The sequence below is a fragment of the Rutilus rutilus genome (genome assembly GCF_951802725.1).
Source record: "Rutilus rutilus genome assembly, chromosome: 16".
Classification (NCBI taxonomy): Eukaryota; Metazoa; Chordata; class Actinopteri; order Cypriniformes; family Leuciscidae; genus Rutilus; species Rutilus rutilus.
This window is the reverse complement of record NC_140224.1, coordinates 22,520,583-22,543,132: the sequence shown is the minus strand read 5'-3', so window position 1 is coordinate 22,543,132 and position 22,550 is coordinate 22,520,583. Positions and strand designations below refer to the sequence as shown.

At 37.3% G+C, this 22,550-nt stretch overlaps 1 protein-coding gene across 2 annotated transcripts; it reads right to left on the bottom strand.

Annotated features, from left to right (window-relative positions):
- Positions 1 to 1,775: 1,775 nt before the first annotated feature.
- On the bottom strand, positions 1,776 to 22,216 carry hdlbpb (high density lipoprotein binding protein b). 2 transcript variants are annotated; one of them, XM_084434712.1, is made up of 28 exons: positions 22,139 to 22,216; positions 21,058 to 21,137; positions 20,040 to 20,138; positions 19,096 to 19,244; positions 18,787 to 19,002; positions 13,821 to 14,027; positions 13,527 to 13,742; positions 12,802 to 13,008; positions 12,584 to 12,691; positions 11,682 to 11,786; positions 11,377 to 11,455; positions 10,419 to 10,558; positions 10,210 to 10,314; positions 9,999 to 10,112; positions 9,673 to 9,759; positions 8,751 to 8,882; positions 8,429 to 8,647; positions 8,092 to 8,313; positions 7,795 to 8,013; positions 7,317 to 7,455; positions 7,093 to 7,208; positions 6,886 to 6,990; positions 6,022 to 6,156; positions 5,769 to 5,912; positions 5,374 to 5,553; positions 3,801 to 3,917; positions 3,547 to 3,696; positions 1,776 to 3,457 (listed from the first exon to the last, which is right to left on the bottom strand). In XM_084434712.1, the coding sequence occupies exons 3-28, from the start codon at positions 20,113 to 20,115 to the stop codon at positions 3,368 to 3,370; spliced, it is 3,777 nt and encodes a 1,258-aa protein (XP_084290838.1). In that variant the 5' UTR covers positions 20,116 to 20,138; positions 21,058 to 21,137; positions 22,139 to 22,216; the 3' UTR covers positions 1,776 to 3,367. The 2 variants fall into 2 exon arrangements, with proteins under 2 accessions (XP_084290838.1, XP_084290839.1); XM_084434713.1 differs by lacking the exon at positions 22,139 to 22,216 and having other exon boundaries at positions 21,058 to 21,189.
- Between the last annotated feature and the right edge of the window lie 334 nt (positions 22,217 to 22,550).

Genomic DNA, 22,550 nt, shown 5'->3' with positions numbered 1-22,550 from the left:
ATGGGAAAGAAAGGTGATTTAAGCAATTTTGAGCGTGGCATGGTTGTTGGTGCCAGACGGGCCGGTCTGAGTATTTCACAATCTGCTCAGTTACTGGGATTTTCACGCACAACCATTTCTAGGGTTTACAAAGAATGGTGTGAAAAGGGAAAAACATCCAGTATGCGGCAGTCCTGTGGGCGAAAATGCCTTGTTGATGCTAGAGGTCAGAGGAGAATGGGCTGACTGATTCAAGCTGATAGAAGAGCAACTTTGACTGAAATAACCACTCGTTACACAACCGAGGTATGCAGCAAACCATTTGTGAAGCCACAATACGCACAACCTTGAGGCGGATGGGCTACAACAGCAGAAGACCCCACCGGGTACCACTCATCTCCACTACAAATAGGAAAAAGAGGCTACAATTTGCACGAGCTCACCAAAATTGGACAGTTGAAGACTGGAAAAATGTTGCCTGGTCTGATGAGTCTCGATTTCTGTTGAGACATTCAGATGGTAGAGTCAGAATTTGGAGTAAACAGAATGAGAACATGGATCCATCATGCCTTGTTACCACTGTGCAGGCTGGTGGTGGTGGTGTAATGGTGTGGGGGATGTTTTCTTGGCACACTTTAGGCCCCTTAGTGCCAATTGGGCATCGTTTAAATGCCACGGCCTACCTGAGCATTGTTTCTGACCATGTCCATCCCTTTATGACCAGGTTTCTGACCATGTACCCATCTTCTGATGGCTACTTCCAGCAGGATAATGCACCATGTCACAAAGCTCGAATCATTTCAAATTGGTTTCTTGAACATGACAATGAGTTCATTGTACTAAAATGGCCCCCACAGTCACCAGATCTCAACCCAATAGAGCATCTTTGGGATGTGGTGGAACGGGAGCTTCGTGCCCTGGATGTGCATCCCACAAATCTCCATCAACTGCAAGATGCTATCCTATCAATATGGGCCAACATTTCTAAAGAATGCTTTCAGCACCTTGTTGAATCAATGCCACGTAGAATTAAGGCAGTTCTGAAGGCGAAAGGGGGTCAAACACAGTATTAGTATGGTGTTCCTAATAATCCTTTAGGTGAGTGTATATATATATATATATATATATATATATATATATATATATATATATATATATATATATATATATATATATACACTTTAAATATTGAGAAAACTCTCAGTAATCAATGTGTTGGGACATCACAACCCAACCTAATTCATATTTTACAATTAATTGCTATTTGAAAGTTTGTGGTAAATAAGATTTTTTTTTTTTTTTTTAAATAAGTCGCTTATACTCATCTCTTATGCTCACATTAATTTGATCAAAAATTCTGAAAAAAAGTAATCATGTGAAGTATTACCCCTATTACAACTGTTTTCTATTTTATTACATTTTTAAAGTATAATGTATTCCTGTGATGGCAAAGCTAAATTTTCAGCATCATTACACCAGTCTTCAGTCACTTGATCCTTCAGAAATAATTATAGTGCTCAAGAAACATTATTATCAGTATAATGAATGTGTCCTTGCTAAATTATATATATCATTTATTTAATTCTGTTTTATTTTGGGGGTAAAATGTGACGTAAGGTATTGTGAGATTTAATTATCTGTTTGAAGAATTACTGAGATTTTAATGTTTGAACTGATATATCTATATTGTGTTTTTCTTTAGTCAAAAACAAATGATGTCATATTCTCGCTCTCAGACCGACATCTTAAGACTTTGGTGAAATTTTGAGGTTTTGAAATATAAAGAACAGCAAAAATGCATTTCCACTTTATTTTTTTATTTTATTTGGAGAAGGAAAGTTCTGCCACCAACATGTTATTGCAGTGTTGCATATCAATGTAATCAAATCTAGGTAAAAATATCCTATGGCAATAACTCTTAAGGCCGATAGTGTTTCTATCTTCGGCTGGTTGTAGATGGTTCTTCACGCAACCATATACATTCACACCACAAACAAGGACTCACAAGACTCAAGGAGCAGAACAGGGAATGACCAGAGAATGGAATGACCCTCATTAAAGTCAATCATCAAAAGACATACATTTTTGTATGTGAATTGTCTACTCTGCGCCATTAGCGCCACCAAATGGAATTGCAAAACAAAAAACAAAAAAAACAAAAATTTGACGACAAATAGATTTCATGAACTACTTCCCCCTCTGTCAACCAAACAGAAAGTCCCGCCCCCAAACTCATGCCATTGGTTGAGCCAGCTTTGCTGTCTCATGCTGGATGTGATGCTCAAACAAACAGAGCAATGTTTTGAAATGATTTGATAGCGCCACAGAGTCATGAATGGTGAGGTGAAATTATTTTAACATTAAAAAAATTACACATATCACCTTTAGGTAAATATATGCAAACGGAGAACCAGCAAACTAAAAGAGTGTTGTTGTCAAATTTTTGTTAATAGTTTTTTACTTTTTCATAATCTGTCAACCAACAGGGGATTTAAAAAATGAAATCACACACATCTTTTCATTTTCTACACTTATGAGGAGTTAAAAGCAAAAGTGAAATGAAAAATACTTTATATATACACAGCAAATTGAATGACAAAATTCAAAGAATTCAAAAGGAAATCACACACACAAATCTTGTGAAAATAAGCTATGACTAGTACGCACACACACACACAAATAATTTCCTGAAGCAAAACCAAGCATAGTGCAAAATAATTCCTAAAACTTTTTTAAGCTTCAAAACCATCCACACCCATCAGTTTGAATATTCAGCCACTGAACGAATTGATAAATAACAAACATATAAATACACTAATAAATACAGAAAAAATATAAAAAAAGAGCCTTCATCTCTCTTATATCATAGAGTGAAAACTCAGCAGAACAAGTGCATTCAGATGCATTCTCTCTCTCTCTCTCACACACACACACACACACACACACACACACACACACACACACACACACACAGATAAAAACCAGTAAAAACCATCAAGGACTTTAAAAAGGAACTCATACACAGTGAACTAGGGGTTCTCTTGCAATAAAGTCAAAGATATAAAACAAAAAAACAAATAACATCTGCCTCGTTCTCCAATGCCTAGCCATTTGTTGTCAGACTCTAAACAATAGGTGGATAATGAAGCTAACTGCTACTTTAGGTTCCGTTTCAGACGTGTGACCCCCTGTGGGCAGTTGAAGAGTGTTGAAGATCTATCCACCAATGCTAAAGGAACTATTCAGGCAAAGAAGGAAGAGGACAGAAGTAAGTCCAGTAAAGTCACTAAACGCACCAGGAGAAAGACAAGAGCAAATAATATGGAATGTTCTTGTTCTTAAGTGTCAGAGATGTGAGATCTGCAGTCACAAAAAATCCATTTGTTTATCATTTTTTGGGTCCCCATGCAGATGCCTGTTTCGGTGCTATTCCAGATCCAAATGTAGGGAACTCTTCAGCACTGCTCATGTCTGGTGCCTGGATGTCGCATGGAAGAAAAGGGAATGATTATGAGGGCAGTTAAGCTTTGTAATACACAGTGGTGAAGTTATTCTTTTAGAAATGACCTTGTTCCCTTGTGCATTCCAGGGGGCGTCCCGCACAACGAAGCCTTTAGCCAGGGCTTTGTTATCCTCGTCATTTCCTCCTGTCCCCATTGTCTTTGAAGGAGGCTTCATATAAGCTGCCATAGTCTCTGTCTCTGTGACACTCAACATCTAGGAGGAAAGATGAGTGAGTGTGAATGTAAAGGGAAGGGAAGACAAAAGAGATGGAATCCATCTGTCTAGAAAGAAGCATTTGCAGTGGATTGCCAACTCACATATTCTTCTTCCAGGTTAAGCAGATGGTCAATGGCATTATCAACATTCTCTGGCAGTCCTGTGACAGTAACCTTGTTCGGGTCCTCAGAACCTGGCTGAGGAAACCGAATATCAACCTGGAATAAAGAAGCAAATATATATCAATTATTTGGCTGAATTATTTATTTTCAATATTTGGTTACACTTTATTTTAAGGTGTCGTTGTTACAGTGTAATTAGACATTTAAGCACTGAGTAATATTAAGCAACTACATGCACTTACTATAGGGTTAGTATTAGGATTAGGGTTTGGTTCAGGGTGAGTTGCATGTAATTATGCATAATTTAATTTATAGTTATTACTATAGTAACTACATGTAACATATGTAACAATGACACTGTAAAATAAAGTGTTACCCAATATTTATTTATTTATTATTAGATATTTATACATTTTAATAAAATTATTTTATTTTTCTATAATTATATTATTCTTATTAAGGTCTTATTTAATAATTAATTAATTATTAAATAATAGTTAAAACAAGAATACTAATAATAATAACAACAATCATAATAACAATTATTTAGCTAAATATTATTACTGTTGTTATTATTATTCTAATAAATATTATTATTATTATTATTATTATTATGATTATTATTATTATTATTATGCTAAATATTATGACCAAAGTTTAGGTGTTATAGTTCAGTCACTGGTAAATAAACAGTTATTAAATAAACAAATGTTTTAACTACATAATAATAATAATAATAATTACTATTATTATTGTGATGGTTATTGTTTTTAATAATAACAGCAATAGTATTGGCAGTAGTAGTAGTAGTAGCAGTAGTAATACTAATAATAATATTATATTATATTATATCTAATAAATACTATTTATTTTTTAGAATTATTATTTATTATTATACATTATAATTATTATTAATAAAACAAGAATACTAATAATAATAACAACAATCATAATAACAATTATTTTGCTAAATATTATTACTGTTGTTATTATTATTCTAATAAATATTATTATTATTATTATGATTATTATTATGATTATTATTATTATTATGCTAAATATTATGACCAAAGTTTAGGTGTTATAGTTCAGTCACTGGTAAATAAACAGTTATTAAATAAACAAATGTTTTAACTACATAATAATAATAATAATTACTATTATTATTGTGATGGTTATTGTTTTTAATAATAACAGCAATAGTATTGGCAGTAGTAGTAGTAGCAGTAGTAATACTAATAATAATATTATATTATATTATATCTAATAAATACTATTTATTTTTTAGAATTATTATTTATTATTATACATTATAATTATTATTAATAATATTAAAATAATAATATTATTATCATTGATATGTTTAAATAATAATAATAATAATAATAATATTATTATGTTTTATTGGTGATGGTATTATTAGTTTAATAATCACAATAATAATTTTTGTATTATTATTATTATTATTATTATGATTATAATAGTTTTTAATATTATGACTACCTACTCCAGCTTAGTTGTTTCTATTGGCGAATACACAAACTGTTCTTACTTTGAACTCCTCCATGAGTTTCCGAATGGCCTTGCCCCGGGCTCCGATGATGCGTGCGTGGACCCGCCGGTCCAGCCGGGTGTCCTCACTCACCATGTCCTGCAGCGCTGTCACCAGCTGCTCTATAGCTCCCCTGGCCTCATTAGCATTCCTCTCATAACCCGAGATCACAATTACATCCTAGAAGAGAGACAAAGACACGTGAAGAACGACTGACAGAAAGAGACAGAAATAGGATGACAGGTATGAAAGGTATGAGTTACGAGAAAAAGATGAGGAATTCTAAAACAACAAGGGAAGAACCAGTCTGGGTTAAAGAATGAGGAAATGTCCTCTCGAAAATCTGCATTTAGAGCATTTGAGGCATTTGAGACGCATTCTTGACTCACACATACCTGTTGCTCGTCACTTTTGTCAGGGAACTGCACATTGACATCATAGTCTTTGCGTATTTGAGAGATGACGGCTCCTTTGCGGCCAATAATTTTGGGGTGAAATTTGGGTTCTACAGAGAGCGTCACCTTGTAGCTCCGTAAGGCCTACAAACAGATTTATTAAACAATAAATGAATATATACTCTATACTTCATGAAGTAAGTCTCATGTTGTATATGGAAACTAAGTTGTCATCATATGTCAGATGTTGTACCCGATCTTCCTGCTCCGCCTTCAGCTCCTGGACTCTCTCCAGCAGCCCCTGTTTGGCCCGCTCCACACTGTCCACCTGTCCTGTGATCTTTATGACATCTGACTGTTGCTCAGGCTGTGGAACCCAAATGTTCACCTATACAGCACAGTACAAGTTTGACTTTCTTTGTTAAAAAAATTAAATAAAAGATAGCCTGTTTGATAGCCTGCGGTTAACTGTGTCTGTATGGAAAAGTGCAGCTCGGACATTATTCTAAACATCTCCGTTTGAGCTCCACAGAAGAAAATAAAGTCATACATGTCTGGAATGAAATGAGGGTGTTGTAACTGATGACAGGACTTCCATTTTAGGCTGAACTATCCCCTTTTACATTTTGTTCAGTGCATTCTGTAATGGTTGGTTGGTTTATACTGTGTTAACGTCCTGTTTATAGACTTTGTTATATTTCCACATTTTAGGAAATGATTGCAATGCAGTTTGTGAGCAAGTAAATAGAGATAGGCATATAAATTGAAGGTATATAGATCAAATAGAGATCGGCCTAAATAAAACAAATAAAATATGATTTTAGAGATGCACCAGCTCCGATTTATGGCTGGTCGACCGGTGCATCTCTAAAATCATCATATTAGAATGATTTCTGAAGGATCATAAGACACTGAAGACTGGAGTAATGGCTACTGAAATTGACAGGAATAAATTACATTTTAAACTGTATTATTATATTATAAGAATATATAAAGTTATATATATGAAATTAATGCAGGCTTGGCAAGCATAAAAGACTTCTTTCAAAAGTATCACACCACCAAGCCGACCTTTTGAACAGTAGTGTACATAAAGTACCATTCAATTTGTCTCTACCTCATACTCCTCCATCATTTTCCTTATTCCAATTCCTTTCTGTCCTATGATGTATCGATGAAGGTCATAGGAAACTTCAACATCAATCGTCACAGGAACTAAAGCCTTGAGTGTAAAAAGAAGAGGAAGGAAAAGGCAGGATAAAGAGGATCAAAACCAAATCCACAAAAGGACAAAAGGGAGAGCTGAAATTCCAGAATTCCTTACCAGTAAAGCGGCACGTGCCAACTCGCACTTTTCGGCCCGACCCGTCACAGCGATGATATCGCATTTCCGAGGGATGAGGTCCGTATCTCCATTCTCCTGAGGTGCAGGTTCCTGAGCTGCAAGCCAGAAATAAAACAAAAAAAATGACAGCTCATAAACACTGTCGTCATGAATAAATAGAATGACAAAGTATCTGAACTAATTTGAGAGAGTAAGGAAGAGACCTGCAGACTCATCTCTGTCTGGAAATTTGATCTGGACTTCATGTTCCCGTGTAATTTGTTGTATTCGGCAGCCTTTGGGCCCCATGATGGCTCGGTGGTACCGCTGAGGAATCAACACCTCCACACTCACCTGTGACTCCTGACGACACACCAGCAGAAGATGACAGTCAGTGAGTGAAATGTGTTCGTGTTTCTTCCCTGAGATTTCCTTCAGAAGCAGGCTACATACACTACCACTCAAAAGTTTGTGGTCAGTAAGATTCTTTCTTTCTTTTTAAAGAAGTCTCTTATGCTCACCAAGGCTGGAATATTTTGAACAAATCTTACTCACCTCAAACTTTTAAACAATAGTGTATAAACTGTTCTTGGCAGACAAGTCAATGACAATACATGCAGAAAACAATTCCAGTATTAATCACAATACGAATCCATTCACGCAGTCCAATTTAAACAGTCCAAAATTGGATTAGAAACACACCAGATCTCGAACGATCTCCTGAATGCGTTTCTTAGCAGCATCCACACACTCTCTGGGTCCTTTGAGAGTGACGCTGTCACTGTGAGTGCCCGTGCGAGGGAAGCTGACGGCTACGCCTCCATACTCCTCCGCCAACTCTCTCAACACCTGCCCTCTTCGACAGACGAAGTGACGGTGATGCCGGGGTTCCACGACCATACTGTCCTCTATCACATCATCCTGAGAGAAAGCACAGATGAACTAAAGGAAGTGCATATAAAGACAATTTCAAATGCACATCTTTCTCTTCTGTCATACCAGATTTTTGATGAGGGTCTCCAGCTCTCTCTGGGCGAGCCACACAGCCTCCTCTTTACCCATGATGGTAATGTGCTCCTGTTCTTGCTCATCTGGTGATGGGAAGATGATCCGCGCTCCGGTTCGATCCCGTACGCGTCGGATGTTAGCTCCTCCTCTGCCTATCAGGAACTTGTGGTATTCTGGCTTGGCTTGAAGCTCCACTGAGAAGTTGTTGACTTGCTGGTGGGACAAAAGACAAATGTCTCATGGATTGAATGACTGGAAATATAACAGCGTTTCCTGCAATGCTGTCTTTTTTTGCTTTACTGTTGTACATCTTCATCCCATTACTCACCCTCTCTTCCGCCAGTTGCAACAATTGTCTCCTGGCTCTTTCCACCTCCTCTGCAGGACCTCGGATAGTGACCTTGTCCAACCCTGAGCCCTCTGCAGGGAAGTGGATATGAACACCCCCACACTCTTCCATTACGGAGCGCACCAGACTGCCCTTGGATCCAATCAGAGAGTTATGCAGCTTGGCTGGGATGGAAACTTCAGCTTCCTTCAGGTTGGCCTGGGACAATTGAAAGATTAAGCGAGAATGTGAGAGAGATGAAAAACTAAGAGTACTGGGAATTACACCTCTAACACATTCTCTAGCTTCGTGTTTCTCTCACCAGCTCATTTTGGATGGCAAGGATTCGATCTCGTGCGGCTTCACAGCTGCTCTTCTTGCCTGTGATCACAATCACCTCAGAGTTGCTGTTTTCCGTTGGGAGATCAATCTTGGTGTTGGTCTCCTCACGTATCTATATAGATTTACACAGCAACATAATCTCACTCATTAAAAAACATTAGTACAATGTTTAAATATCAAGTTCACACAAGAAAAAACGAAAATTGTAATGACTAATTCACACTCTGAATGTTGTATTTCCCAAAGAACTTTCACTGTGCTTTTTTATATTTCTCTTACTATGAACCTGTGTTGTTATTGTAAGTAAAACTAAAACTATTAAAATAGTTTTCAGTAATTCAAATAAAGATGATTTAAAAAAAAAAATATTATATAGACTATAGATTTTAGACTTAAAATTCTAAAATTAGAACATTAGAAACTGAAATAAATAAGTTAGTAAACTTACATATAAGGAAAACAAGTAATAAAATTAAAATAGAAAAATTTATTAAAGCTATATAAGAAATCATTAATTAATTAGACTTTTTTTTAAATGTATTGATATAAATATCAATAAATATTATAACAAATAATACTAAAAATGTAATATATATATATATTATATATATATATATATTATTATATAATATTATACTTAGTACATATAAATTATTATAATAAATAATACTAAAATAACATTGCTGTGAACTGTCGTTGTATGGAAAGTCCTGAAAGATTCTTCATAATGTTCTACTAAAAATATTTTTCCCACAGAAGAAAGAAAATCTGACCATTTTGGAACAACATGAGTATGATTAAATGACATAATATTCAGTTTGGGTGAACTATCCCCAATTGAAAAATTAATAATTAATAAAAAGTGATCTTTACAAATCGAAATAAAATAACCGTTTATTCACCTTTTTAATGTTGGCACCTCCTTTGCCAATGATGTTTTTGTGGAACTGCTTGTGGATGGGTACAGAAATTGAGAAGCTGCTCTCAACCTAATGACATGATAAACACACATGAGAAAATACTGTAAACAACAATCAATATACCTTCAAAACAGACTACAGTAGCATTGCAGGAAAAACAAACTAATTTGCCATCTGTAGGCAGATATAATAATAATTCCACAGCTGCCTGAGCACATAATAGCTGCTGTATTTGTGAACTTGTATTAGTCCCAAAGCAAATGTTTTTTTTGGAGCAGGAATGAAGCAAGAGGAAATAACACTTGTACCAGCTCAGCGATGAGTTTCTGCAGAAACTTTGCACATTTCTCCACCTCGTTTTTAGGCCCTCGGAGCTGCACAATGTCACTTTTTTGTTGCTGGTCTGGAAAGATGATAATGACCTGCAGAAATCAACCCAAAGGCATCTGTATGAAATCATCTATCAAACTTGTAGCAGAATATGGCTGTCTGTGTTTTACAAAACGAATCTGTGAGCACCTCAGGGAACTTGTCCCGCACTTCTCTGATCTTCTCTCCTTTCTGCCCAATGATGGTACGGTGAAACTTCTGCTCTATGATCAGGTCTTTTGTGCGTTCATTTTCCTACAGTGTCAAAAATGCTAGAAAATTACAAACCTTAAACCATGCAGATGGGCTCATAATGTCATATATAGAATGCCTTTGTTCTACCATATAGTACGTCTCACCATACGCTGGGCCATGTCCATCAGTTCCTTGCGAGCGAGTTGTACTCCCTGAGGATCGCCCTCAATACGAACCAACCCACAGCGCTCAGAGTCCTGAGGAATTCTCACCGATACCTTATACTGCTCCTTTATCCGATTTACTAGGGAAAAGCACCAAAAAAAATCAATCATCTACTCATTTGTTCATCTGATCAAAACTTTACTGTAACAAATGTGTTATGGATAGCTCAAAGGTAACAGGTCAGATCAAGTATGTAACACAGTCAATCATTTGTCCCAGGTTCTGGGGTCATGAAGACACATGGAAATTTATATTTAAATCATGACAACTCTGGGAAGAGTTTTTGCATGTTAATGAATATGATAATGGTAATGTATTTGGTCTTGGTAGACTAGATCTGCAACATTGCTGCTGCTTATGATTTTTGCAGCTACTGCTACAGCCAGTAGATACACAGACACACCGCTGTGAGCATGTAAGATATGCTGCTGCTGCATAAGTAGACACATAAATCATGTAACAGACCTGGGAATGTGGAGCTGGGGGAGGTGGAGGGTTTCAGAGTAAAACAGCGCACTGCAGGATTAGCTTACAACAAACACTGAACCAGACTATTAGAATGTTGAGAAAGCAATATCATTGGCTGCAGGATCAGCAGAGGAAATCAGCTTGCACCTTGCGGTAATGATATGAATTCATTGATTGCATGTAAAGGACCTATCAGCCTGTGTCCTCTAGAGTTTCATGACTGAACTAGATATTTGTATATTTGAGAAGTACATTTGCAACTGTTGAATTTTTACATTGTGCGCTGCTTGTAATCAAATAATGTGCAAGACCACAATTTGACTATTCAAATATGACTTTTTCTAGCTATGCCCTGAACTCTATTTTCTTTTTAATATTAAACATGACAGCAGTTTCAGATTAAACATTTCAAAAAGGGTCTAAACTTACTGTTGGCTCCGTTTTTGCCAATGAGATGTCTATGGAAACGTTGGTCAATGTTAATCTCTGCATAGTCCATTCTCGCCATCTAAATGAAGGAAAATAAAATACTTGAGGACTTTACCTAAACAGTATGTTTATATTCCACAAATCCAATCTAAGACTGAAGAAAAAAAACATAATAGAATATGTGAAATGATTTGGCAACCAAAATGTCCCCTGACATTTTTAATATAGTTTTTAGTCACATTGCTCTCTGCATTTTAACAACAACAAAAAATAAATAATAATAAGATATTCAAGTGTTCTCTGACCAGGTCGTTGATGATCTCCTGTATCTGAGCCTGGGCTTGTTCTACTTCCTCCGTCGGTCCCTCCAGACTGATACGTTCCTCTCCATCAGTAAACTCTATATGAACCTAGTGATGACAAACAGTCACAAAATCATAATGTAGGGCCTATTGTTTAGGATTATTCTTAATATTATTATTATATCATTATTCAAGGATTTAGACATTAAGAAATACAGTGCTGAAGGAATGAGTCCTAAAACTTAGCATTTTTGCACTTCCGGCTCCAACGTCCCAAAATCTACATTGTTGCTGTTGTTGTTGTTTTTTGTTGCTTAATTGCATGAAATAAGGTCTGTAGTTAACACAAGTTCAAGATATTTTCATAGTTTATTCTATGAAATAATATCCATCAGTAATACCCACTTTTATGTGTCTTGAAAAAGGCAGTTGTTAACATGTGGCTAAATAGGACTACAGAGGTTGTCGGTTACATCATATGTCATCACGCTGAACTAATCTAGTCACTTTTCCACTTTTGCAGTCTCTTTGTGTTTAAACTCATGCTCTTGCAAACTATTTATCACATTTTGTGAGAAGCTGTTGTGTGACTGTGGTGTGACTGTGGTGTAACCTAACAGCTTTTTATTTCTGCTCATTGTATTTAGGCATCAATGTTGTTCTTTTTTGTGAATATGATCTTGATCAACAAAATGTGTAAGAGTTAAAAACTTTTATTTTCTGCAAGAATCCAAAAGCCAATGAAAAAATCCTTGTGCCATTTTTTGTTTGGGAACCAGTGTGATGCTAACTTTCGGGTTGGCCTACAAACACGTCATCCCCGCAGCACTCTATTCTCAGTTCTCACTTGCCATATTCTATTCTAGTATCTTATAACACTGAGTTCTCATTTCGCTTTTTAATACCTTAGGCAGCTGCTGTGTAATGCGACCGATGTTCTGTCCTTTCTTGCCAATGATGAATCGATGGAGCCAGGCCGGAGCAATCACCTCCACCACTATCACACTTTTAGCCTGCAGAACAAACAAGTGCCATGTGAAAAGCTGCCTTTGCATTCTATTAAAAATATGACCATATAATAATTGTGGATTTACACAAATCTACTATATTTAATACATCTGACCTTGGCGTACACCTGCGTAAGAGCCGGACCCAGCTTATCCGGTTCCCCTCTGAGGATGATGGTCTCCGATGCGGAGTCCAGAGGAGGCATCTCCACAGACACCCCCGTGTTCTCCAGGATCTCCTGCAGGGTGTTGCCTTTAGGGCCTACTATGTACTTATGTTGTGACTTCTTCACCTCCACTGAGATTGTGGTCGTTTTTCGTTTCTGCTTGTAAATATTAAGTAGGAGGTCAGGAAACGTCACCAGTAGCATATTTGCATGCGTGTACACAAAATAATGTAATTAAAATACAATACCATTTGGGGTTGGTAAGACTTTAAAATGTTTTTGAAATAAGCCTCTTGTGCTTAAAAATCTTTGTAAAAGCAGTACTTTTTTTATTTATATTATTACAATTTAAAATAACTCTTCTATTTGAATACATTTAAAGTGTATTTTATTCCTGTGATGGCAAAGCTGAATTATTCCAGTCTTCAGTGTCACATGATCCTTCAGAAATCATTCTAATATGCTGAAATGCTGCTCAAGAAACATTTCATATTAATATTAATGTTGAATATAGTTGTGCTGCTTAGTATTTTTATGGAAAGAGTGCTAGATTTCTTTTTAAGGATTCTTTGATGAACAGAAAGGACAGCATTGGACAAGGACAGAGAAGTTCAAAAGGACAGCATTTATAACTACTGACCCCAAACTTTTGAACGGTAGCGTAATTAAATCACCTTCTCTTCATAAGTGGCCCGGATGCGTGCAATCGCCATGGCGACCGCTTCCTTCTCGCCGGTAATTACAATCTCATCTTTGGGTACGCTGGGTGGCGGGATGCTAATACGAGCTCCAGTCTCTTGACTCAGCTCGTGAACAAGTCGATTATATGCACCGGCGATGAATGGATGAAAAGCTTTCTCAAAAGACAGACGTTCCACGGCACGCTTATCCTGAAGCAGACAGTGAGGACATGATAAAGCTGATGGAATGAAATATAAAACCTCATCTGATCTACCTTTAATGGTTACCTGCTCTGCAGAGATGAGCTGGATTTCATGCCGAGCTTTCTCAATGCCCTCCTTGGTGCCGGTGATGCGGATGTTGGCGTTGGGATCGTCAGAGCGAGGGATGGCGATCTTGGTGGCTGTTTTCAGCTCCAGCTCCTGCATCTTCTCCCCATTCTTCCCGATCACAAATCGATGATGTTCTTTCGGAATAAGCACAGTCGCTGAGGCCTGAGAAGTTTAGCGTTAAAGGGTTAGTTCACCCAAAAATGAAAACCAAACAGCAAAATAAATTGAATAGACCTTATGTAGCCCCGCCCCCTTTCAGCGCTGCACTCGTTGTTGTGTCTTCCGCTTTGTATTTCCACAGCATGACGGTAAGATCTTACAGATTGATGAATGATTTCTAGGACACTAGTTAAAAAAAAAAAAATGTTTGATCAAAAATGTTCGATAAATGATTTAGCTGTTTAATTGGATACATTTAAAGTACCCAAGTAGTCAATAATTGTATCCCTTAAAACTCATCTTTGATCACCAAAACAACATATTTAAATGTTTTTTGCCTGTGAAAAAAAAAAAATCTTCATGCCTTAAAGTCCCACTCCGATCATATTTTGAGCTATTTTTAAACATTCTCAGTGGTCTTTAAATGATGATTATGCCGTTTTTAGCCAAAATCACAAAACCTGTGCCGTTTTCTGGGACTTTGCTTCAGCAGAGCGGCAGTAGCTCATTAGCAATTCGCCTCTGCGTTGTGGGCGGAGCCGTTGGCACGGAGACGACCCTCCCCCTCGTTCACACCGCCGCCGATTTGAGCTTCCGAGAAAACGGAGGAGAAGCTGATCATCGCCGTTGCTGGGTTTCCTATCATTATCGGATTAATTGCAGTTTAACCATCAGAGTGAAAGTTTATCATTTGCATGTGTTTTTAAGTCCTGCCAGTTTAACAGGGCGCGCTTGACAGGGCATATAAGAACGCAGAGAGATAACAGAGAGAGAGAGAGAGAGAGAGCCTCGGCCGCGCGCGCGCACTCACTATTAATAATAATAAATAATAATGTGACCAAAACGGTTATACAAATGCTGTCATTATAAAAGGTTTCTAGTGTCAATGTATTGCTTGTTTATTTTGTTTACTTTTCATGGTGTGACACTTCTCTTCTCCCATGATCGAACATAGAATGCTGCTACGTCAGAGCGGCCAAAGCGTCAACAAGCTTCCTCGTACTTTTTGACAAGCGTCCTTGACAGGGCGGCCAGAGCTTCTTTGCCGCTCAAGTCGGCGGCGGTGTGAACGTACAGTTAGCATTGCAACCCGCTACCGCACATAAGTGTTGATCCGCCATCGTCTTCTCTACTCCTCAGAACCTGAGCCGCGCGGGCGGGGGCGGAGGGGAGTATGAGCTTGTGGCACCGCCCAGTGGAGTTACTACGTCACAACTCCAGTCTATTTTAGCTGGCATTTTAGCGTCTGCTACTGATTCACAGCCATTTGAATGCAGAAATACTCAGAAATACAACTTTGAACTTATTTTTCTCAAGATATGTCCTCTAACATCAGAAAAATGCCACAAGAACATGTTAACACCTAGAAAAACATGATTTTCATCGGAGTGGGTCTTTAAAGGGATACTCCACTTTTTTTGGAAATAGGCTCATTTTACAACTCCCCCAGAGTTAAACAGTTGAGTTTTACCGTTTTTGAATCCATTCAGCCGATCTCCGGGTCTGGCGGTACCACTTTTAGCATAGCTTAGCATAGATCATTGAATCGGACAAGACCATTAGCATCTCTCTCAAAAAAAATGACCAAAGAGTTGAGATATTTTTCCTATATAAAACTTGACTCTTCTGTAGTTACATCGTGTACTAAGACCGACGGAAAATGTAAAGTTGCGATTTTCTAGGCTGATATGGCTAGGAACTACTCTCATTCCTACGTAATAATCAAGGAACTGTGCTGCTGTACCATGAGTGCAGCAGGCGTAATGATATGACGCAGCGCCTGAAAATAGGTCTAATAGGTTAGACAAACTTAGTCCCGGTCATGTTGGAAGTACTGGAAGCAAAGTTTCTTGATTATTACGCAGGAATGAGAGTATAGTTCCTAGCCATATCAGCCTAGAAAATCGCAACTTTACATTTTCCGTCGGTCTTAGAACACGATGTAACTACAGAAGAGTCAAGTTTTATATAGGAAAAATATCGAAACTCTTTGGTCATTTTTTTGAGAGAGATACTAATGGTCTTGTCCGATTCTATGATCTATGCTAAGCTATGCTAAAAGTGGTACCGCCAGACCCGGAGTTCGGCTGAATGGATTCGAAAACGGTAAAACTCAACTGTTTAACTCTGGGGGAGTTGTAAAATGAGCCTATTTCCAAAAAAAGTGGAGTATCCCTTTAAAATAGCTTGAATGTAACTCTACACCCTTGGTTCATTTAGTATGCTGATTCATGAATATGCAAATTAGCCCCGCCTCCACTCACACCAGCTCAAAGATTCACTCGGCCAACTTACTGAGGTAAACGCTGCACAATAGTATCGCTTTTTACAACATCTGACACATAACAGTAATTAAAATGATTAGCCTTTTGCTTGACTATGTTATCAAACAGCTAATAATGTGTTGCTAATGTTACAAAAACCATGTTCCTGTTCGTCATCTCAGAGTCAAACAGCTGCCTTCTAACATTCATCAGAAACGCTTTGAACAACTCAGAACATCAGTAGAGAAAGGTATATAGTTGATCATAATATTGTATACATCATACACCCGCTTTATTGCTATCTACACGATTTTTAATAACAACAAAAAATATACCGGGATAACCTGGCATCTCTCGAGACTCCCCTGCTAGTTCACTGTTAATGATATGCTAAAGCCTTAGTTTTTCACAAACTTTTTTCATAGCAGTTAAGGAGAAAATACTCAGCAATTAAACAAAGCAACCAAACCCTAACCCAAATCATACCTGTTGGTAACCTTCTTGAAATATTTAACCTAATTTGTTTCAATATATATGAGCCCCTATTTTCTGGTTTTAAATTCAGTTTTCTTGGAAAGAAAGACTATCTTCTGTGTGCGAGACTTCAATTCATTAGCTGCAGTGCAGAGTGGCGCTTCACGTCTGAAGTGTGACACACTTAACAGTAAAGTGCAGTAAACGCTAATATAATCACGCTACAAACTAGTGTGTTTATTAGTATGTTTATACATTTAAATAATTTGAAAACAAATACCAGTTTACAACATCTAGCAGCACAATGAACTGTTTTTGCACAGACATCAAAAGCCTCGCAAAGTTTAAAATGGTCACGCCGGTGTTGTGCCGAATTTCGACCCCCTGCCAAATTATTACCCCCCTCGTTGAAGTCAGTACCTGATTGCCTAATCCTAACCCCACCCCTAATCCTAACCCCTCCCCCACAACTAATCCTAAACCTACCAATACTAGGGGGGTAATAATTCGGCAGGGGTCAAAATTCGGCACGACACCGGCTCTTACGTTAAAAATAAGCTGGAAAGATAATAGATTTTTTTTTAAATAATTTTCCATGGTTATATAGCCTTTGCATCTGTTTGCTTGAAGTTTGAATCAGGTACAGTAGTACAATTGGTTAGGTGGCGGCATCACAAAAAACTAGGGTCCTAGAAATGCGATCCTAGAACTGCAGCCCTGCAGTACTGCTTCTAGTTTTGCAGGAATATAGTATTGGGTCTACTGACATTTATCATAACATCCGCTGCAAACATTACAATGCTCATGATACCTTTCGCTAACTCTACAATAAGTTCATCCAATTTACTAGCTAATTACTCTTTGACAGTACCCTGGAAATCCAGAGTTCTCGCAAGAGCACAATTTGAATTTGCTCAGCGGGTTACTCTGGCATAGAGAGCCTAAGTCCCTCCCCTCCGCTTCCGGCTCATGGGACCTTATTTCGGAAAAAATATGTATGGTAGTCAGTGGCGAGAGACAACTTGAATTACTTGAACCCTGAATTACACATATGATTTTTGTCAATTTAAAAGATAATTATGAAAGTCAAGAAAGTCGCAGTTTGTCATAAAACAGAAGAGTTACATTTAGTTTTATGTGAAAATCGCTCAATGAACTACATCTCTCGTCACCATGTACGTCACCAACAGTCTGTGTGCAGTCTGGTACAAAACACTCAGGCATGACGGCGTAACGTTACGATTATAACGTAAGACTATAGAAAAATGACAGACGTTAGCTTCAGTAAAGTTAGCTTCATTCATTGAGAGAAAAGGTATGATGTCACATGTGCGCCTTTTGGGTTTGTAGTCTTTGTAATTACGTATTTTCACAGTCTTATACCTCAACAGTTTTAAATCAAACTGCAACTTTCTTGACTTTAAAATGTATCTTTTAAATTGACAAACATCATATGTGTAATTCAGGGCACAATTCAAACGAGATCAAAATATTTGTTGTCTCTCGCCAATGACTACCATACAATATTTTTCCGAAATAAGGTCCCATGGTGGTCAACCGGAAGGGGAGGGACTTAGGCTCTCTATAGAGTAATGATGCTCATTAAATATGCCCTTGTATCCGAGCTGCACCAATCACATCGGTGTATTTGATATAGGCAGGCCAGAGCTAAACAGATGACGACAGCGCTGCAACATCGAAGTCATTAGTAGCTAAGTGTATGTGGCTCTGGATACCCCGTGTATTGTTGTGATTGGTCGTAGTGTTATCCAATTGGATGCAGTGAGATTTTCAAATGCATGCTTGGTGCCGCCCCTCGAGTTGGGCGATTTTCATTACTCAAAGCCAGACCCTTAATCTTTCGGATTTGGGTCTGGATTTCCAGGCTACTTTGACAGCGATGCCATAGAAATATTCAGAGCTACGGCAAAAACAGAAGTTCGAAGACAAAATTCTAAAGATGGCTGCGTGCTCTTTTCTCTGGCACATAAGGTCTATAAGAAGAGCAAGAATCAAAAAAGCACCTGAGTCTGCAGTCGGGCCACAATCTCCTTCCTCGCTTTCATGACCGAGTCCAATTTTCCAGTGACCATGATGGAGAGGCCTTGGTCCTTGGCAAGCGAGAGTTCGATATGTGCCCCTGTCTTCTGCATGATATCCAGGCACACTTTCGCCTCCTCACCCTCACCAAACTGACTGTTGTCTTTATACCGCCTCTCCTCCAGAGGGACATGGAACACCTGAAAGTGCAAAGAGTGTGAAAGGGGAAAAAGACATGGCGGCTTGACAAGAAGAACATTTTTTCACAATATCTGTGGAGTAATAATAGTTACCTGAGTGATGACAGAGGCTTTGATGGGTCGGATTTTGCTCCAGGCACCTGCCGGCTCACCCGTCTTCTCACCTGGACTGCCCTTGTCTGGCAAAGGTGGAAAAGCCTCCAGATAGGTGGGTATATATGCTTCATCCTCTGGCACTCTACCTAATAACAGACAATAAGAAAAGAAGGCAACACTTTATTTTACAGCGTACTTGTTACGTTACATGTACTTACTGCAGTAATAACAGTAAATAATGCATAATTACATGTAACTAACCCTAGACCAAGCCTACTGTACCTGTAAAAAGTTTGGAAACATTACAATTTATTAATGTTTTTGTAAGAAATCTCAGATACAAAAATACAGTAAAAACAGTAATACTGTGAAATATTATTACAACGTAAAATAATTGTTTTCTATTTTAATACATTTAAAAATGTATTAAATGTATTCCTGTGATGACAAGGATAAATGTTCAGCATCATTACTCCAGTCTTCAGTGTCACATGATCCTTCAGAAATCATTCTAATATGCTGATTTGCTGCTCAAGAACCATTTATCATTATTATTATTATCAATTTTGACATTTGTGGTAAGATTTAAAAACAGAGAGAAAGTAATAATTTTATTCATCAAGGGTTCATTAAAAGTGACTGTGAAGACATTTAAAATGTTACAAATTATTTTTATTTACTAAATGCTTTATCAAATGTAATAAATACATTTAATAAATGAAAATAAATGCTGTTTATTGAACTTTCTATTCATCAAAGAATCTTGAAAAAAGGTATCACCATTTCCAAACAAAAAATTAGCAGCACGACTGTTTTCAACATTAACATTAATAATAATAATAAGAAGAAGACGAAGAAGAAGAAGAAGAAATGTATTTTTTCATTATTGATTATTAACAGTTTAAATTGTTTCACCCCTAATTTTGCTACAGTCGTCATACCCGTGTTCTCAAAGTCCTTCAAGCCACTGCGGTGCTCCGCAAAACTCTCCTGAGTCAACACTGCCACAGAGCTCATGTTTCAAGACCTGATCCGCTATCCTGTAGAGACCAGGAGGAAGAGGAGGGACATGTAGAAAGAAATACAGAAAAACTCAAATATAACAGCAGAGAATATCTAGTCCAAACACACAGCCTTAAACAAAACCAACTAAAAGAGCATAGCAGTAATGGACTATTTTTATTAGAGTGATAAAGTGCATGCAGACTCAGAGCTCAGTATTCTCTGTGGTTTCAGCAGCCCAGCAGGGCCTCGGCACACACTGGTATCTCCCTGAGCCCAACAGCATCTCTCTCCACCTGAGCTCTCCAATTAAACACACTGCAGCTGTGAAATCTGACGAAAAGCCTTAGGGCTGTCAAATCTTAGGGCTGTCAATTCGATTCATTGCCATTAATCGCATCTAATATAAAAGTTTGTGTATATATAATATATGTGTGAGTGTATATATATATATATATATATGTCTAATATATTATTTGAAAAATATTTGGTTATTTATTTACTAATTTATTTACTAATTATAATTTTTATGTAATTAAATTTATTTATGTTTAATTATTTGGATAAATGTTTTTATATTATTCTAATGTAATTATTTATTTAAAACATTTTTTTTTATTATTATTATTTATTTATTACTTTTTTCTCTAAACCTTCCATGGACCCCCTAGAAATCCTTTGTGGCCCCCTGGGGGTCCACGGAGCCCAGTTTGAAAGGCCCTGATCTAAAACAAGCAGAATAGCTAAGGAGAAAGATATGACGATGAAAATAATATGATGTTTTGCACGGTTTAAACGGTTGTCAGGAAATATCTAAACTGCACACATGCATTAAAAACAAGTTTGTGTTTTGTCTAAAGTTGTATTGAATTCTGTAAGTGTGTGCAACATTCTTGGCAGCTTTCAAATAATCCTTAATACCACAATAACGCAAAAAGACAGATAATTTCCACCCACCTGCAAAGGGTCGAAAACCAGAAAGTCCGTCCAGGTGGATGCTACGTAGAACTCTTCAGTGTCAGTGTGTTCGTTCAGCCCTGTGTAGGTTAACAAAGAAAGATTGTAACACGCCTTGTGTTTACATACACAGCATAAAAAAAAAACAGCATCTTGTTGCAAGGCCCTCTGAGGTTGACCAGGGAGAGGGGCCACAGAGTCACAGTGGTCTGTCCTGTGGGAGGCAATAGCTAGATGTGGTGCTAAGGATAGTCTTCACTTCACTCTCAGGTGACTAGGTGTCTAATTGGTGTGTGGGTGTTTGTGCTTACTGTAGTGACGGCAAAAATACAGACACATACATTATGGGATTGACACATTTTATACATACCCATTTAACACTCAGTGAGAGGTACATTACCCATGTAGTAGAATAATACAAATCATATAATAGAGATTTGGGTTATTAGGCTGACATTTGACATTCGTTTATTGTCTAATATTGTGAAGATCTATTTGCAGAGTGTACGTGTGGGTAGAGGGAAAAAAACACCTTACATACGAAGGTTTTCATTTAGACCTATGCAAGCCACTTACAAATGTTTTTACATAACCTGCATGATTAAAATCTCAACAAACAACAACATGCAATTCTAATGCTCTTTTGTCCATTAACATACGATCTAAAATGCTTATAGCAGGCTCACTGCATTATCCATATTATCATCTGCAAGCTCGGTGCAGAGCAGCAGATCTGTGTTAACAAAACACTACAGGAGCAGGCTAACAACACAACCTGACATGTAGCAGCGCAATGCCAGTAAAACAGCTGTTAGAACCTCGAATATCAAAGTGTGATAAATATGCATTCTGTATCGTGTTGGTAGTCAGTTGTAAATATTCTAGTTTGCAGAATATATATTCTGAATATCTGAGTTTAGCTGGTCAGCTGATCTGCAACAACAGCTCGTTAGCTACAGAGATACTGTCTATTTGTCTTTTAAATACGATCATCTGATTGCAGAAAACGAGGATATATTCGTTCCGTCAACAAAACGGTGCGATAAGTAGCACGTCTACGGAAACAAAAACAAGTGATCACCTTATCAGACGGAAAAGCCTAGCCGCTGATCTGCTCACAGTAAACACTGCTGCTGAGAGTCGACTCTTTAACTGAATCGAATCCTTGATTCATGAATTAAAAACATGTGTATGATTGGTTTATATTTATTTGTTTGTTGATTGTTTATATGTGGTGATAAATGTTAAATCATGGAAGCAGATAATTATTTTATTTAAAAAATTATTTAAATGTAAAATATTGGTGTACAATTATTTATTTAATTTATTTTTTGCTTTCACGAACCTTAATTGCAGGTTTATCACTGTAGAATTAATAAAATAGTTCTTTCTGTGGTGTATATTTTGACAAAAAGTATATATGTCCTTATTTTTTACATATTTGACTTAAAGTATATCCTTGCCATTATATAAATTTCATTTTTTTTATTCCC